The sequence below is a fragment of the Onychomys torridus genome, chromosome 7 (assembly GCF_903995425.1).
Source record: "Onychomys torridus chromosome 7, mOncTor1.1, whole genome shotgun sequence".
Lineage (NCBI taxonomy): Eukaryota > Metazoa > Chordata > Mammalia > Rodentia > Cricetidae > Onychomys > Onychomys torridus.
Window position 1 is genome coordinate 64009171 of NC_050449.1, and position 19281 is coordinate 64028451.

The 19281-nt window shown below is 45.9% G+C and overlaps 2 protein-coding genes across 7 annotated transcripts in view; both read right to left on the reverse strand.

The window, feature by feature from the left end:
• Window positions 1-13840, reverse strand: Ccnb2 (cyclin B2). Its single transcript, XM_036193542.1, has 9 exons — window positions 13397-13840; window positions 11125-11253; window positions 10600-10713; window positions 4065-4235; window positions 3802-3960; window positions 2535-2771; window positions 2220-2360; window positions 1418-1528; window positions 1-340 (listed from the first exon to the last, which is right to left on the reverse strand). Exons 1-9 carry the CDS (start codon window positions 13418-13420, stop codon window positions 230-232), a joined length of 1197 nt encoding a protein of 398 aa, XP_036049435.1. The 5' UTR covers window positions 13421-13840; the 3' UTR covers window positions 1-229.
• A 3542-nt stretch (window positions 13841-17382) lies between these two features.
• Rnf111 (ring finger protein 111) overlaps window positions 17383-19281 on the reverse strand; it is a 79012-nt gene continuing 77113 nt past the window's right edge. For all 6 annotated transcript variants that reach the window (XM_036192747.1, XM_036192744.1, XM_036192745.1 and 3 more), the window contains one exon: window positions 17383-19026. In XM_036192747.1, the coding sequence (XP_036048640.1) occupies window positions 18909-19026 (118 nt within the window). In that variant the 3' untranslated portion in view covers window positions 17383-18908. The remainder of the gene's footprint in view (window positions 19027-19281) is intronic.

Here is a 19281-nt window from a genome sequence, read left to right on the forward strand (position 1 = left end):
TAAGAAAATCAATAGCTTTATTTTTTCCTCAATACAATGCACAGTTACAGTAAACCATTCTACATTTCTTCGGTTCAGACTACACAGATATACACGGGATACCTTAAGAAAATCAATAGCTTTATTTTTCTTCAATACACAATTAGAAAATTAGTCTGAGAAGAGGTTTTATGAAGTAAACTAGAGGAGTATGTACAAAATCAGATGTACACGATGGAAGCCCGGCTGCCTAAAGCCTGTCCAGGAGAGGGGAGGCAAGGTCTTTGATGGTTTTGGAGTTCAGCTGAGGGATCGTGCTGATCTTCAGGAGTCTGCTGCTGGCATATTTGTTCTTGATAGCCTGCAGAAGTCAGCTGTGGTTAAGTACCTTTCAGGACCTCCCAGCATACCTAGCCTAACCCACAAATGTGAAGGGCTACGGCTGCCATCTCCAGACAACCTGATGATGCACAATCCCCAGGCCTCTCCCTCAGAACACCCTGCACCAAGCTGTCTGCTCCAACCCTGCTGGTCACATAACAGCAGGGGAGAAGTTTCAAGATCTGAGGAACAGGCCCTCTGAGGTGTTATCTGAGAGGTGAGGGCTCTGTCATTGGTAAGTGCCACAGGGACTGACAGCAGAAACTGGAAAAAGGGGCTGGAGGGATACAGTTAAGAGCACTGGAGGCTCTTCAGGAGGACCCGGGTTCAATTCCCAGTGCCCACACCATCTATAAACTCCACTCCTAGGGGATTAGGCACACTTGGCATGTATGCATCCATACACGTCTTTTTAAAATGGAACTAAATGCTGAGCAGTGGTGTTGCACACCATTAATCCCAGCACGAGGGAGAAGGAGGCAGGTGGATCTCTGAGTTCGAGGCCAGCCTAATCTACAGATCAACCCTGTCTGGAAAACACAAGGGAATAAAGGTATGTGGTAACTAGAGCTTTGCAAATCCCAGCTACCGTCACACCCGAACTACATGTCAGCATGATCATGCGGTAACACTGGCCCCTTAGGGGTCTTCTGGTATTCTGTGTCCTACAGGCACAGCACACCCCACCCCATCCCCATGTTTCACCCTCATAGGCCCCTCTCCCTTCTCTATGTTTGTTTGCTAGGAGCCTTTTCAAAAGGCCTGGATAGAGGTCTGAGTAACAGCGGCTGAATGAGGCCACTAGAGGGCCTCTCTTCCCGGACCATGGCAAACAGCCTGCCTTCCTGGCTTGCCGTGTGCCTCCTGAGGATGCTGATACAAGGGTGGGAAACATGGGCTGGCTGACTAGTCATCAAGCTTGGCTAGCCAAGGTTAACCAGTCAGTATATTCCACTCCTTAGAGACTGACAATAAGACCACCATGCTTGCTAGCAACACACTTCCACGCACGGCCCAGAATGGAATGCTTTCCCAAGTTCAGGACGGCGGCACTTACGATGAACTTGGTGAGGTTTTCATTGACTTTCACCACGTTCTTGGCCATGTGCTGCATGACTTCCAGTACTTCACTCTCCATGTATCCTGTGTAATACTGCTGCTTTAAATTCTGAAACACGAGCAGAAGCCATGGAGGGTCAGCAAATGCTTGCTTCCCTTCAGGAGAACACACGCCACGCCTCCTGTGCAAGAGCTGTAAGGAGCTGGGCTGGTGATGCAGGCCTGTATCCCAGTGACTGTTCGGGGCTGACAGGGCAGCTTAGTGAACCCTGTATCAAAGTGAAAACAGCTGGAGATTCAGCTGTGACAGCATGTATGTATGAGGACTTGGGGTCAATCCCCAAATATGACTAAAATAAATTTAAAATTAAAAAAAGCAGTGGGGAAACTCTTACTGCAAAGCCCAGGCCAGCCTAACCACCTCCCCAGCACCAAGCCATGTAGCCTGGCTCTGTCCCCGAGGCAGGGCTAGCTTAGGGCAGTAAGAGGCGCTCAGCTCTGACGGGCCAAGCGCTCGTGGTATGCTTGAAAGCAGTTGTCCAGGTCGGGAGGGCACTCCAAGGGACAAGCATACTTCCACCCCTTGCTGGGAAAAGGCAGAGTGAGACACACACACAAGAGAGTGGCGGCCCTCTTGCCAGAGCCGCATCTGCCTCACAGCCCGGTCGGCAGGGCTGTTCTAAGCCGGAAGGCCCAGCCATGGCACAGTGAAAAATTCAGACTTGAGCAGTAGGCGCGCCAGTGAAGTACAGGCCTTGCAAACACAGGGCTCCAAATGCAGCCTTCTCTCTTCAACTCACCCATTTCCCCTGGCCCAGCACCTTCTGGGACAGGCAGGAAGCGGCAGCTGCGACCTGGGAGGGGTGGTAATGCACCATGTCGTAGTCGATGAGAGTCAGCTCCATCAGATACTTGGCTAACGTGTGCTGTTCGACATCAACCTAGGAAAGAGCAGCACACGAGCATCTTCCGCTCGGCCCACTTAACTCCCACCCTTCTTCGAGACCACCACGAGGGAAGCACCAGAAGCTCTCGAGAGAAGCTTCCTCTTCGATGTCTTAGGGGGAGACTGAGCACAAGCCAACTTTCCCCCAGAGACAGACAGTGGTACTCACCTCCCCGGCTTTTGAGGCTCGCCTTAAGAAGTGGAGTGGCAAAGGCCGGCCCAACTCGAATTTCAGCTCTTTCAAAATCAGAGTCTCCATTTCTCGGATTTGGGAACTGGTGTAAGCGTTGTCTGTGATATAAACGAAGTCTTCGATATTTGGGGAAAACATCTCCTCATATTTGGAAGCCAAGAGCAGAGCTGTGATCCCAACCAGCTGCAGCTTCTTCCGGCAGACTGGCTGAGCCTAAGGGAAAACAAACACATGCCGAGTCACCATTGACCAGACTTGACTAGGGCTCTGGTGGAGGGTGTGAAGAAAGCAAGCTCAGGCAGGACCCAGGAGACCTGAATGGTGGCAGAAGAGCCTTTATTGAGCACACCACTACTGAGCAGTAACTATTTTGGGCATAGTGATAAGACTCTAACACAGTATCTCATTGGGTCCTCCCAGATGACCCGACAGCAGAGATTTAGGGAATAGACCTGAATGTCTGCACAGCCTTGACCTGGTGTGGTCTGTACAGAGATAAACCACAGGAAAAAAGTGAGACCTCAATGGCGGGCTGAAATACTCCCTACTCTAAGTACACCCGTTAACCACCTTGAAAAACCTCTTGTTAAAACAAACTGCAACACACACACACACACACACACACACACACACACACACACACACACAATCTCTCATCAACACTTCAGAGTTGGGGGGAAAAGCTCAGTGAACTCCAGGGTGGGACTGCTGAGATGGCCAGCAGTAAAGGCTTGGCGACTGTCAAACCTGGACCTGAGCTCGTACTCCAGAACCCACAAGGTGGACGGAGAGCACCAACTCTCTCAGAGCTGTCCTCTCACCTCCACAGGGGCTGCACTAAGTAAGTTTCTTAAAACAAAAGGTGAGGAGGGGCAGCGTGGCAGCGGCACACGCCTTTAATCCCAGCACTCGGGAGGCAGAGGCAGGCGGATCTCTGAGTTCGAGGCCAGCCTGGTCTACAGAGTGAGTTCCAGGACAGCAGGGCTGCACAGAGAAGCCTGTCATTCCTCTCATTCTGAGATGAGGAATTATTGACACTGAAGAGAATCAGACATTGAAAATTGCGTGGGCGGGGCCTGACACCTTTGGCCTACTTCCCTATTTTAGTAACTGAAATTCTCTGGCATTTCAGCGAGGCTGCCAGTCTTTGCCTTCAGAGGAGCCCTGCTCAGCTTTCCATTTCAGAAGCCTCAATGCCATGTGCACGGGGCTACCCTACCAGCACCCCTGCAGCTGCACTCACCTGTAGGAACCGGTCCATGATGGCAATGCACATGTACAGGGTTTCCTGCAGAAGCCTAAACTTGGAATGGACTTGGACCAGCCAGTCCACCAGGATAGCACGCATGCGTCCATTTATATCTCTTCCCTCTAAGAAGTGTGGGTTGATGGACTGCAAAACCTGTTGGTGCAATTCAAAAGCTTAACAAGTTGAAGTCATTTCCTCCCTGCACCCCTGCTGAAGTCCACGTTGCCAGTGCAACCCACACATAAAGGCCCGCCCACCTCGAGCTGCCTGAGGTACTGGTAGATGTCCTTCACGTAGTCACTGCAGAGCTGAGGGTTTCCCCAGTCCTCGTTATCTATGTCCTCGATCTTGCAGAGCAAAGCATCAGAGAAAGCTTGGCACAGGTTCTCTTCCTTCATGGAGACATCCTCAGGGACGGGAGAAGGCTCCTACACCAATAAGTGGAAGACTTGAATTACTGCCTGCTGGAGAGCCTACCCCTGGCGCCCTACACTCTCTCTATACAGAGGTGGCTTCTGTGTTTTTAGCTAGCTTTGTTCACGCGTTAGCTCTCACACAGAAGGTGCTCAGTAACGAATGTGAGTGACCACTGAGTTCAGAGAACACTGGAACTGATGCCCCTGGCTGCAAGCTCGCCTGCAATTGTGTTTTCAATCCTCCACTACTTCTACATTTAGACCCCGGAGAGCAGACGGCCGAAGGGCTTATTCCAGACTGTGAATTAGCAGGAGATGACAAAGGCTTAGCAGGGATGCGGCCTGTATCTTATGTACTTATGCTGACAGGGTGGTGGTTATTTGTAAACACACACAAATTAAAAAGTCATGTGGCACAAACAAATATTCTTTTTCTCTTTCTTTTTTTTTTTTTGGTTTTTCAAGACACAGTTTCTCTGTATAGTCCTGGCTGTCTTGGAATTCACTCTGTAGACCAGGCTGGCCTTGAACTCACAGAGATCCGCCTGCCTCTGCCTCCCGAGTGCTGGGATTAAAGGTGTGTGCGCCGCTCCCCCTTGCTAAAGCTTCTCCACTTCAGTTGAACACTGACAATTCCTGGAACTAAAGCACTCTGGCTCCCAGAGCTAGAGCAACTTGTTTTCCTAGGCCCCTGCTCTCCCCACTGACCCAGCACTCTCCCTAGCTCCAGAGCTACCCTTAGCAATGGCCAACTGCAGACGAAAGCGAAGAATTCTAGTCCCCTTCCTGCCCTCCATCTTGTAAGCTGAAAGGGTTCTGAGTCTTGCAGCCGAGACCCTGCTATAGGTCTGTGCCCGAACACCGCCTGTGCTGTTAGTCTTTCCTTCAGAGCAACCTCACAGTGTGCTGCACACTTCTCCAGAGCTGAGGGGAAAGGCTCTGAACGTCTCAACGGTAAGAATGGTCCAGGAGACAAATGTTTAACCTTCATTTGTCTATTGTGTGTGTGTGTGTATTTCAAAAGGTCACATGCTACTCAGGAACAAATGTCATTTTTATGCATCAGTTAAAAAATTTTTAAAAATCATAAACATGAAAATTAAACATTAGTTAGGGTCAGTAACTCAAAATTGAATTATTAAAAGTTTTGATTTTTTTTTTTAAATGACAGAAGTAGTATGCAAATTAGAGCCTTCAAACTAGACTAATAAATAAGCCTCTTGGTTGTCATGGACAATGGAAAGTCCAGCCACAGAAGCTGAGGATGTGCCAGCTGACTTAACTCAGGAGCCTTTTCTTTGGAAGGATGGAGGGCTCGCTGGGGGCTGTCAGAAGGGGCGAGCGCAGGGAGCCCTCGGGTCTTGAGAGTGGTTCCCATGCTGCCTTGTTCCCTGCTTCTTTTTTCTGACACAGGGTCTTGCTGTGAAGCATCAGGCTGTGCTGGCCCTTACAGTCCTACTGCCTCAACTCAGTGGGGGACTCCAGGCCACAGCACCATGCCAGAGGAGAGCAGCAGGGAGGCCCACGAAGAACAGCTGTCACTGGTCGGAGTGAACAAGCACACTGGGTTCTCAGCAAGGAGGCGGTGGGGGCAGAACCTTAGCGTGACTATCTTTAGAACGCAGCACTTGACACCAGGGGGCAGCAACCCTGAGGCTCAGCTCCATGGACTCTTGACCACCCGTTCCCCTGTTGAGTAGATGTTCTTGTGAACTGGACTCCTTTCACTTAAAAGACTGAGAGACCATGCCTCTCTTCCGTTCACTTGCAAGTTATCTTAGGTTCCTCCTCCTCCTTTCTGAGACACATCTCACGTAGCCCAGGCTGACCTTGAACTCCATGACCTTAAACTGATCTTCTAGCCCTCCCTTCCCAGTGCTGGGCTACATGGCACCACACACTGTTTCTGTGATGCTGTGAATGGAGTGGACTTTCCAACCAGATTCTTGGCTTCCTGCTCTGCCTGGGCCCTATGAAACTTGCTTGCCCAGTGCAGCAAATACCCTTCTTCCTTAAACTATTCAGTGTTTACAGCTCAGAAAAAAACACTGCCTCTCTCCCCCCAAAATGCTGTGAGAGAATGGCTGTAAATGCTTGAATTAAGTCTCAGCCATCTTAGAAGCAGCTACCTCGTCCACACAGCAAGAAGCTCCCCACTCCAGGTTTGCATAGCTAGGATTCTGGGAGCATCTATTTTCATGGACACAGGGATCAACAGCTTTCTAGGGAAGTTACTAGAACCCCTATGCTCCGCTGGTGTTCACACAACTCCAGGAACTGTCTACAAAGTGGCAGTGAACAGGGCAGGTAAGTAACAGCCAGTGCCAGGCAGGAAGAAGGCTCTCCTGCCAAGGTGGGGCTCTTCTACCTGCGCTGTGGACTGGATGGTCCCCTTGCTACTGTGAGGTTGAAATCAGTGTGTCTGAGCAGAAGGAACGAGCTGCTCCTTAATCCCTGGTAACTTCTAAAGTCACAACATCCAGCACATCCCCATACAGTAGTATTTAAAGACAGTTTTGAAGTTTCGTGTATATGTGTGTGTGGCGGGGGAGGGCACTGTTTGAATCCCCTGAAGCAGAAGTTATGTGAGCCACTCAACACAAGTGCTGGGAACCAAGTCCTCCAGTCCTCTGTAAGAGTCACATGTGCTCTTAACCACGAAGTCATCTCTCTAGTCCCTAGAGGTGATTTTACATGGACAGAGCTCTTGGCCTACTTTTTATCTGAAATAGGTGGCCTCAATTGTTAGGAAACAGAGAAAAAGCAGTCAGCCATGGAATAACGGAAGCCAGAAGAAAGGGAGCACTGAAGGTCACAGGAAGAAACAACTTTTTCTTTCTTTTCAATGTGGAGGACTGAACCCTGGGCCTCTTACATGCTAAGCACAGCTCCCACATCTGAACTACTACCATCCTGACTGATATATTTCTTCTTTGCTTCAGTTTTGTGGGAAAGCCTGATTATTTATTTATTTATATATTTAAAGATAAAGCCAAATATCCTGGGCTGGCCTTGAACTCAGTAAGTAGCAAAGGAGGGCCTTGAACTTTGATCCTTCTACTAAGATTACAGATCACCACCACCATGACTAGTTCATGCAGTGTTGGGCATTGAACCTGGGGCTTCATGTATGCTAGGCAAACACTCTACCAACTGAGCTACATCCCCTGCCCCTGAAGCCTGAATATTAAAGTCAATATTCAAAAATAAAACTACCATTAATGTTTTACATAAATGCATGCTTTTAGGAACAAATCTGAGCTGGGTGGTGGTGGTACACATCTTTAATCCCAGCACTTGGGAGCAGAGGTAGGTAAATCTCTGAGTTTAAAGCCAGGTCTACAGAGTGAGTTCCAGGACAGCCAGGGCTACACAGAGAACCCTGTCTTGAAACACCCCACCTCCCCACAAAAGCAAATCTGATTTTATACAGTACATGGTGTTACAATCTGGTTTTGTCACTTAATGTGCCAAATATTTTGACATCTTTAAATGTTGTACTAATTCATATTTATGGCTACATAGTATCTCATTAAATCTATTGAATGGATGGATCTCCCAGTTAAGATCATTTCTGTCACAAAGATATTCATTGGCCTGGCATAGTGGTGACACATGCCTATATTTCCAGCACTTGGGAGGCAGATATTCTTGAGTTTGAGGTCAGCCTGAGCTACAGTGAAAGACCCTGAAAGAGAGGACGCGTGCACACACAATATGCAACATTTTGTTTGTTTGTTTTTTGTTTTGTTTTGTTTTGTTTTTTTCGAGACAGGGTTTCTCTGTGTAGCTTTGCACCTTTTCTGGATCTTGCTCTGTAGCCCAGGCTGGCCTCGAACTCACAGAGATCCACCTGGCTCTGCCTCCCGAGTGCTGGGATTAAAGGTGTGTGCCACCACCACCCGGCTAATATGCAACATTTTTAAAAGGGGGAGGGGGTGCCTAGAGATGTGGCTCCGTTCTTGCCTAGCATGCATGAGGTCCTAGGTTTGATCCTCAGCACCACAAAATGGATATGGTAGTACTCATTGTGATCCCAGGACTTGCCAAGGTAGAGGCAAGAGGATCAGAAGCTGAAGGTTGCCCTAGGATACAAAGAGTTTGAAGCCAGCCTAGGCTACACAACATCATGTATCAAAACAGACACTCAGACAGACAGAAGGAGACACACACACACACACACACACACACACACACAGAGAGAGAGAGAGAGAGAGAGAGAGAGAGAGAGAGAGAGAGAGAAGAGAGAAAATCCAGACTCTAAGGTCTACGAATCCAACTGCAACTTTCTTCTCAACTTTATCTCCTGCTTCCTCAGACAAGCCTCTGACTTAGTGCAGACCTGCATACTCCTTGACCAGAGGGTTATGTATGTATAAGCCTATTGCATCTTTGTGCCATGATGTTGTTGCTGCCCTTTATCACTAAAAAGGCACTGTCTTAGTTACTTCACTATTGCTGTGCCAAGACACCAAGACCAAGGCAACTTATAGAAAAACAAAAACAAAGGTCAGGTGGTGGTGGCGCACGCCATTAATCCCAGCACTCAGGAGGCAGAGGCAGGCCGATCTCTGTGAGTTTGAGGCCAGCCTGGTCTCCAAAGCGAGTTCCAGGAGAGGCGCAAAGCTACACAGAGAAACACTGTCTCGAAAAACCAAAAAAAGGAAGAAAGAAAGAAAGAAAAACAAAACCAAAACACTTAATTTGTATCTCCCAGTTGCAGAGGGTTAGAGTCTATGGCCATCATGTCATAGTCTATAACCATCAAGGAGCATGGCAACAGACAGGCAAGCATGGTGTTAGGGAAGTTTACATCTTGTTCCACAAGCGCAAGGCAGAGAGAGCTAAATGGGAATGGTGGGAACTTCTGCAAACTTAAAGCCAACCCCCGCCCACCAGAGGCACCTCCTTCGACAAGGTCACACCTCCTAATCCTCCCCAAACAGTTCTACCAACTGGGAAGCAAGTATTCAAATCTATGAGCTTATGGGGCAGTTCTCCTTCAACCCCCACAGGCACCTTTGCCTGTCAAGTTTCTTCAGAATCACCACTGAAGCTGGGAAGAAGGCGCAGTTGGTAAAGAGCTTGTCCAAGTTTGACCCCCAGAATCCAAATCAGTATAAAAGCTAACAGTGGTGGCATGTGCTAGGGAGTCTGAGACACATAATTTTTTTTGAGATGGGGTTTCTCTATGTAGCTTTGGAGCCTGTCCTGGAACTCACTCTGTAGACCAGGCTGGCCTCAAACTCATAGAGACCTGCTTCTGCCTCCTGAGTGCTGGGATTAAAGGCGTGTGCCACCAATGCCCAGTTTGAGAGACACAAATCTTAGGGGTCTCACTGCCCAGTCAGTATAGCCTACTGGGTGAGCTCCTAGCTAGAGAGAGACCCTGTAAGGGGGAAAAAAAGTCATGCCTAACACGATGGTACTCGCCTTTAATCCCAGCACTCAAAAGACAGAGGCAGGCAGATAGATCTATGAACTCCAATCCAGCTGGGGCTACATAGAGAGACCCTTTCTCAAAAAAAAAAAAAAAAAAAAAAAAGTCCATGCTGCCACCTGAGGAATAGCATCTAAGACCTGCACATGCGCGCACACGCGCGCACACACACACACACACACACACACACACACACACACCCCTCTGAGGACCAAGTAGCCCTGAACTACTGAATCCCTTAGAACTTCATCCTCCTAGAGGGGTCCTCCACAGACTGAGGCATTCCCCAGCCATCTGACACTGCAGTGCCTGATGCCATTAGTGACATCCTCTAAGACTGCTAACTTTGTTTCAGGGAACATAGGTCCCTCCTAGATATGCCTCCAGAGGCAAGACATCTCTACAACCTTAACACAACTACACAACTGGATGTGTACAGTAAGTACTCAACCTAGGTATTTCACTTTGAAGTTACAATCATACACCACCCACCATCCACCCCACCACACACAGAGAGACAGAGAGAGACAGAGAAAGACAGACACACACACACACACACACACAGAGAGAGAGAGAGAGAGAGAGAGAAGAATTTACTGCTATATCTTGGCACTCAGACAATGTCTATCTCATAGTAATTATATATGAGCATGCATACACTTGAACTTAGGGGAAATGGGTAAACCACCGGGTCCCTTAGCATTCTAAATCCAGCTGAGCGACTCTGTTATAGAGACCACCATTAATCAGTTAACCACATGTCGGCTCACAGCCTTCTGTAACTTCAGTTACAGGGGATCCTATGTCTTCTTTTTGCCTCTCAGAGCACCAGACTCAAAAGTGGTACACAGACCTACATGCAGGCAAAATACCCATACTCGTAACATGAAAATGAAAGACTATGACAGCATGCAGGTTAAGTTCAGGGTCTCCTACCTTCGGAGCCAGAGTCTCCATCTGCACCGGTTTCACAGAAGCGGTAGGTTTGGGCTGTTTGCTGACATTTGTCACTTTGGCAGGCTGAACTGGTACTTTGATGTTCTGAGGTTTCTATAAGGCAAAAGAACAGTGAGCAGGGCAAGACAACCAGCCAGTGCGGCCCCTGCACAGTGGCTCTCTGTACCAGCGCACAGTGGCTCTGCACACCAGTGAGGCCCTGCACAGTGGCTCTGCACACCAGTGCAGCCCCTGCACAGTGGCTCTCTACCCCAGTGAGGCCCTGCACAGCATGGCTCTGCACACCAGTGAGGCCCTGCACAGCATGGCTCTCCACACCAGTGAGGCCCTGCACAGCATGGCTCTGCACACCAGTGAGGCCCTGCACAGCATGGCTCTCCACACCAGTGAGGCCCTGCACAGCATGGCTCTGCACACCAGTGAGGCCCTGCACAGCATGGCTCTCCACACCAGTGAGGCCCTGCACAGCATGGCTCTCCGCACGTATCACCTCTCCCTCATTACCTTTGCCACTTGGGTTGCTCTGGTTCTAACTTTATTTCCAATTTCTTCTAAAACTGCCCGCCGGATAGTCACATGGCTCTTAGCTTTAGGATTAACTCCTGTGTCAATATTCTTCAAATCACTGGACACCTTAAAACAAAACAAAAACAAAAAACCACAACCGACAAATAAGCAAATAAACAAACAAAAAAGGTTAAACACAGAGAAAAAACACCCACCTACCTAATGTCAGATACTCCAATTTAGAACTGCCCTGGAAAATCTATTTATAGAGGGGCCGTGGGGCTGGAGATGGCTGTCAGCAGTTAAGAGCATTGGCTGCTCCTGTAGGGGACAATCCCAGCACCCACATGGTGGTTTACAAGTGCCTGCAACTCCAGTTCCAGGGATCTGACGCCCTCTTCTGGCTCCTGGGAGTACTGCACATACATGGTACACTGTATTCATGCATATAAAATAAAAGCTTCATTTTTTTTTTTTTTTTTTTAAGGAAAAAGGTACATTTTATGAAATCTAAAAAGGCTATTTGAAGTATCACTCTAAAATTAAGCAAATCACCTCCCTGGTTTACCTATAAAACAAAGATCTCCCTACTGATTTTATGAATTGCCGTCTTTAAGAGATGACAGATTCACACCTAAAAGATTATTTCTCATGAACACTTGTGTTTCTTGTTAAGCGATCCTTGTAGGTTAAGTCATTTAGTTAGAAACCCCCTTCACAGAGTATATCCATAATGATGAAGAGCTTTGATACCAATAGTTAATAATAGGTCAGGTGGTTTAAAATTCCATGCCTCAGACCTAGCGTAGCTTACAGTATAATGTCAATCAAACAGGAAATGGTACCAGCAGAGATGGACCTTCAGAGACACAGCTTATTATAGCAGACTCTCAAATTAAGGATATTTAGGGTGAAAACAGGATGTGTAAAATAATTTTACCTCTCAAGTTTTGGGAGAGTTAGAAGTGTATGAAAAAGACAAAAAACAAAACAAAACAAAAAAGTGTCAGTTGACCGTAATTGGCTTTTCCAGAACACAGTTAAAAAACAAGACCTGCAGGCTGGGGATTTAGCTCAGTGGTAGAGCGCTTGCCTAGCAAGCATAAGGCCCTGGGTTCGATCCTCAGCTCAAAAAAACAAAACAAAAAACAAGACTTGCTATTCATACCCCCAAGCTGAGTCTGTTGTCGAAGTAATAAATACTTCATGAGGAAAAACACTTAAGTGTCTGAGAGTTAGGGGTCCCTAATTCTAAAATACCTCCTAACGGGGGAGGGAGGTGTTTAGGCTGACTTTTAGGATAAGCCAAGCAAAACTGTAGCCCATCCCAACAGAGTTTAAGTATTAAGTAACTTTAAAGGATCAACTAGACAAAATTTGTGTGTGCGTGAATGTTTGGTTTTCCAAGATAAGGTTCTCTCTGGTTGACCTGGAACTCAGGCTGTAGCCCAGGCTGGCCTCGAACTCACAGAGATCTGCCTGCCTCTGCCTCCCGAGTGCTGGGATTAAGGGAGTGAGCCTCCAGCACCTGGCCAAAAATTTTACTTGTTAGTGGGAGTTAGATCTACAAGGCTCGAACCCTGACTGTATGTTCATTGTTGTTTAGGATTTTGATTCCCCAAGCCACGATGTTGAATCTTTCTTGCCAGCACCCGATGCTAATTTCAAAATGTGTTTGAAAGTTCAACGTCTTAGGAGTTAAAGCCTCGTGATGAAGACGACTTTTAAATTCACGTGGAAGAGGCATTGGCAGCTTTTAAGTAGCCAGGACAATGGCAGCCAGCTGGGTCAGGGCCTTCTAGTTTTCAACAAAGGGAAAACAGACCCAGGTACAATTCAAGCCCAAAAGCTAGTAGAACTTTCATTCTCAAAAAACGAATTTGGACTTTCCCTCCACCATCTGCAATGCTGGGATCCAAGTTTTGTACTTTGCCTATTACACCTGGGTGGGTTTTTTGTTTTTATTTTGTTATTTTTGTTTTGTTTTGTTTGCTTTTTAAGAGGACAAACACACACTTTAATGAACGTGGCCTGGAAGGCAGTGTGCAGACGCCAATGGGAAGTTCACATAAAGCAAACTGTGAAAAATGTGAAAAGCAGAGAAATGGTACTGGACGGCTTCCCGGTTCCTCCCGGTCCTCATCCCCAGTGCAGCGCAGCCCTGAGCAGTGAGTGACAGCGATGGGGATCCCAGGCCTTTGCCAGGGCCGCACCGGCAGCCTTCCGGGCCACCGGGCCGGGCAGGGCAGCACAGCCCGGGCGCACTCACCGTCGGGCGTCGGAGCAGCGCCATGAGGGCCGCGCTGGGAAGTGCGGACTCAGCGCAGCCACCGGGGTCCGCGGCGCCGTTGGGCGTCTCCGGGTCTCGCTGCTCCCCACTCTCGGCCCGGTCGGCGATTCAAATACCGCGCCGCTCGCGCCCCATTGGGCAGCCGCGCGCACGGCGCGCGCTCCCCCATTGGCTGGAACGGAAGGCCTTTCTGCACATTGATTGGCTGGCTTCTACTCGCTTGTCATAGCAACCAGCGAGGCCGCCGGGCTTTGTTGTTTCCTTGCCTACAGTTTTATTTTTAAACCCTAGTCCCTGAGATAAACAAAACAAGTTTTCCTCCCTCTGGAAAAGCTAATCTGAATATTGGCCCAAGGGGGAAAAAAAAGGCTCACCTACGGACAGATGTCTTTAGACGTTTGTTCCGGGTGGGCATTAGTGGGCTCTAGGGAACATCCTGGAAATGCTACTTCTGACCTTGCTTCCTCTTCCGGAAACCTCTACTTGGTAGTTAGGTTTGGGTTGGTCTGGGGATTAGAGTCATCAGCTCCAGGTCGCTCAGGGCTACAAGATGAGTGAGAATCGAACGTGTGCGCTACATTATGGTCTTCCGAAAACAACGGATCCCCAGCAGATGTACAAATCAAACTAAAAGTGTGTTCCAGCACGCCGATACCAGATGGACTCAGAAGTCAAATGACAGTGTATTGTGTACAAGGTTTCAACAAGAAAAACATGGTGTATCCCAAGTTGTGAACAGAGAAGAGGCCGAAGAACAGAATGTTACCCTGGAGAAAAGAAGGTGGTCAAGACAGAAAAAGAAGGCTGAGGTGGGGAAGTCGTTTCTTAGTGATATGATGCATGTGTAAAAAGCCCTGAAGATTTGTTCCCAGCACAGAGGAGAGAAAACCAAAACACAGAAAATGGTCCAGTGCCCAGGGGCAGCAGAACAAAATGAGGTCAGGCTCCCCATGACTCTGTTGTTTTGGTTCAAGTCTCTTCTGCTTGGAAAATACAAACACTGTGGTTGGAGAACCTTAAATAAGGCTGATCAGGATCTCCTGCTTTGCCCAAATCCCTAGATTGTAACATACTGACATTTCCAATCCTAGTCTAAAGGCAGAAAGAACCAGTGTCCCCCTCCCTCAACCTGGAAAACAGGCTGATGGAATTGTCCCTCACTCTAAATTACACAAGGATTTGGCAAAAATCAAAGGAGCAGAAATTGCTATTTATATTCCATTAATTTCTTTCTCTCAGATCCCTGCTTCAGGAAACGAAGTTTTGTGGCTGCTGACTCTGGCCATCATCCTTGACATCACACATGTCACAAATAGCCTTCTCTTTTGGTTTGGAGAAGAAAATGTGCTCAGCAGTTTGTACTATGGGGCCTTCTCCCCCCCCCCCCCCATAGCTAGCCTTGATCCTCTCTTGACCAACAAGAGGACAGAAAGGATGGCACATCAGCTCCAGGCTTGTGTCTGAGGAGGCCTGGCAGTTTCAGGATTCCTGACCCACTGTGTAAAGAAGTCTAGTTATCCCTTGCTGGAAAGATGACAGTGAAGACACAGTGAATCATCAGCTGTCCTCAACACCCCAATGAAAGCATCAGCTGTCTAAGCTGAGCTGGACCAGACAGTCCATTCCAGTAGCACTACCAAGCTGAATGCAGCCACAGGAAACCACAATGAAAAAGGAGCTAGACTCCATTAGCCCTACCCAAACTGAGCAAATAAGAGTGCCTGAAACCACATTCTGTAGTTGTTTGTCACAAAACACCTAACAGATATACCAAGGGTATTTCTGTGACCTACAATAAGCCTTTTGTTGTTGGCCATCTCTGTTCTTGTCTTCTCATAGAACCACGATTTTGCAAACATACATAGTGGTTGGGACATGGGATCGCTTTAAAATCTGAATTCTCAAATGTTGTCTTAGTATGTTTTGAATGGAAAAACAGTGCATTTGCCATTTCCAGATGTTTTACTATTTGAGTGAGTCTTGAGGATATGTTTGTCCATCTGGATGCAGCTGGGAACCCTCAGAAGTCCTGACACCAGCCAGAGAGAATGTTTACCTACAAAAGACAGTATGTCCAGAAGAGGGTCTTACCAAAAAAAAAACAAAAAAACAAAAAAAAACAAAAACAAAAACAAACAAACAAAAAAAACAAAAACAAAAACAAACAAAAAAAAACAAAAACAAAAAACAAAAAACCCCTACATTTAAAACACTAGATAGAATGGCATGACCCTGGCTAACAGGAAGCAACTGAATGGAGAGCAACCTCTCTATACACTCACACATACCACTGCTAGCACACACAAAATGTAATTTTATGGCAGAGGGCATCAATTCTTACCTTTGGCAATAGCTGAGTACAGCATAGTATTAAGCGGTGCCTCTTCATATTGCTGCTGTGATTATGAGGTTAGAAGCAGAAGGCACATAGCCCAGAATCTTCTGTGACTATAGGATCAAAGGAAGGTAACACCCTCTGAATGCCAAAGAGGACACTAATGCCCGTTTAGTGACTAGTTGCTTGGACATGGTGCAGGAGAAATGTTAGCAGCATCTCATGATACTGCATTAGCTTTGAAAGGCCAAACATTTTGGGATTAAAGCAATAATTTATATTATCTTTTTAAGATTTAATTTTTATTTTTAATCACTGTATATTTGTATCTCTGTGTGTGGTGTAGTGGAAAACTCTAGCATTTGAGAGGCAGAGAGCAGGTAGATCTCTGAGTTTGAGGCCTGCCTGGTCTGCATAATGAGTTCCAGGCCAGGGCTTACATAGTAAGACCCTGTCTCCAAAAACAAAGACACTAACAGCTTAGATGCAAGATTGTAAAACATCGGAAGTGAACTTATGCCCTCCGGGGTTCTCCCATTGTGCTGTAACCCTGTATTTAAGACCTCCTCCCTCCCTCAATAAATGGCACTCAGCATTAAAAAAAAAAAAAAAAGAAATTGAAGACAGCGATGTTCTAAAACAGTAAGTGGTGATAGGCCTATGAGGATGCTGGACTAAAGTCTATCAAACTGTGCAAACAGGGAAATTGTATACTATGTGAATTATCTGTCAAAGATCTTATAAAAAAAAAAAAAACCACACACACAAAAAAGGAAACATAAATGAATCAGTATCAATTATAAAATAAGTCAACAAGTATGTATTTATTTAAATCATATATAATGTATGTGAGAGAGGAATCTAAGCTTTTCTTATGTTCTGAAAAACACTAGAGGACCACATAGCATAGAATCCTCTCCATTTTAACTTTAAAAAAAAAAAAAAAGTGTGTGGCAGGGCAATGGTAGTGCATGTCTTTTAATTCTAGCACTTAGGAGGCAGAGGCAGGCAGATCTGAGTTGGAGGCCAGCCTGGTCTAGAGCGAGTTCCAGAATAGCCAGGGCTGCACAGAAAAACCAAATAAATAAATATGTATGTACATATGTACAGGTGTGTACACATGAGCACAGGTTCCTGCAGAGGTCAAAGGTGTCAGATCCCTCTGGAGCCTGCAAACTACCTGAGTGAGTGCTGGGAACCGAACTGTCCTCTGGAAGAACAGTCTGCGCTCTTAACCGCTGAGTCACCTGTCCACACACACCCCTTCTTTTTACTTCTAGGTTCTCAACTCTTTGCATAGACTCAAGCTCTCTAATGGCAGTCTTATATGCATCTGTCTACTTTTTGGCTTTTCCCCAGTGAGGTAGCAGACCTGGCTCTTTCCTGACCTTCTATAATGTAGACTGGTAACCAAATGTATTTCTTTTGTCCTCTTTTTCAGTGTCAGGGATGGAACTTGGGATGCCTGGAGTTTGGAAATGTTTCCACACCAGGCTTCACTCTGGCTCACAAGTATACTGTTAACTCTATCACCGTCCATGAGCATGCATACTCTGTAGACACAAGCTGATGATGAACTCCAAGATGGCCAGTGTAAACCATTTTATAAACACTAATTATGAAACACAAAGACAATAGAAATATAAGTTATTTATTAATCAATCCACTTACAAAGCAGGTGGCTTAATGCAAGCTTATTGACATCTTCACATATGATCCATGGGAACATGTCTTCCACATACAGACAGTGGTCGTACTGACTGGATGCATTTGCAATCTTGGGCATATTAAGCATATTTAAACAAATAAAATTAGGCTATCCTGTATATGAAAGTATCTTGATAATATGCATCCTGAAGTGGATTAAAACTTCCTCCAAAGGAGAAATGTTAGTATGTTAACTTGTACTCTATATTATGTTGTAAATCTTAACTATAGAAATTACAATTTGAAATCAGTGATCGACTCTTGGTAATGTCTGAAGTGGGCGTCTATAACCATAGCCAACAGTAGCCTGACAATATAATCTGTGCCTCACAGTATCTGCAGATTTATTGTTTTCAAGTTTAGAGAGAAATAAAACAAGAGACATGTAGATTCAGCTGACTTTATTTAAACTATAAAAAAAAAAATCCCTTAAAAGTGAACCTGGGACCCTTAGAAGTTCTACGAATGCATAGATACCTGCCAATGACTGAATCCTAAATCCTGACTGAATGACTTTATAAAATTAATGTAAGCAGATATCTTCATTATTCGTGCTTAGCAGACCTAACAAAATTCTACATGTCTTTTTCAATTTCCCTATCCTTTTTAAAATCTGCAAGTATATACAATCCAGCTAACTCAAATGAATATTTAGTGTTCGTCAACGCTGTTTCACAGCAGCAAAAACTGGATTAGGGAATAAAGTTCCAAATGGCATAGAGAAAGATAAATAGGGTCGAACAGCAGTCTAAACATACGGCATCAATAGCAACTCTATCTTGCACTGTGCTGGAAGAAAGGATACATCAAGAAAATTCCTATTGATCACGCTGGTCATGTGAGTACCACCTGCATCTGATTGACATGGGTTGCATTCTGTTCCCAATATTAAGGGTGGTACTTAACTCAGAACTCCATATTGTAAATATACAGCAGCCATTTTGTCCTAATTTAATTAAGGAATGTCTTAATACACAATATTATCATTTTCTAGAGGATCTTTATACATTAAACTAAAGTACATGATTGATTAAATTAAAGGTTAGTAATGGATAAAAAAATTCATAATTCTCAAGGTACTATGTAAAAAAACAAAAAGACCACAAAATACTACTTACTAAAGCAGCTAATCTTGCCTGCAAGTTTAGGGTCACAAGCCCATATATGTGCAAAGAAATGCAATACAAGGAATCATGCAAAAATACAGTAAAATGATACAGGAAGAAATGTCAAATCTAGAAAAAAAAAAAAAACACAAAAGCTTTTATAAATACATCAAATCAACTGTGTACATAAGTTGTAGGTCTAGCGGTAGCTGTACCATATAGCAGAGTCAGCACTCCAAGTTCAAGGCTTCCAGATCTGCGCAGGTAAGTCATGCCATCTTTGGTTGACTGCAGTACCAGGAAGGATGGGAATGAGGGACAGCAAGAGTTCTGAAACATGGTGTCAACTTTCACTTGGCAGCTGGGCCTCGATGTCCACTCTGCATATGGGGCACTTCTTATTGGTGATCAGCCATTGATCAACACACACTTGGTGGAAAAGGTGCATACATGGAAGGCGCCTATCATTGGGGATGAAAACAAACAGCAAAAATTAATTTCATGACAATTCTATGAGGCATTGATTTGCAAATGAATGATAAAGTATTTTGAAGTAACTAAGCATCTTTATGTTAACCACACAAAGACTGGAGCTGGCAGGATGGCTCAGTGGGCAAAATAATTACTATGCAAGCCTGACAAGCTGAGCTAAGATCCTTGGAACGCACATAAAAAGCAGCATGTGACGGCATGCCACATCTGTAATCCTGGAAATG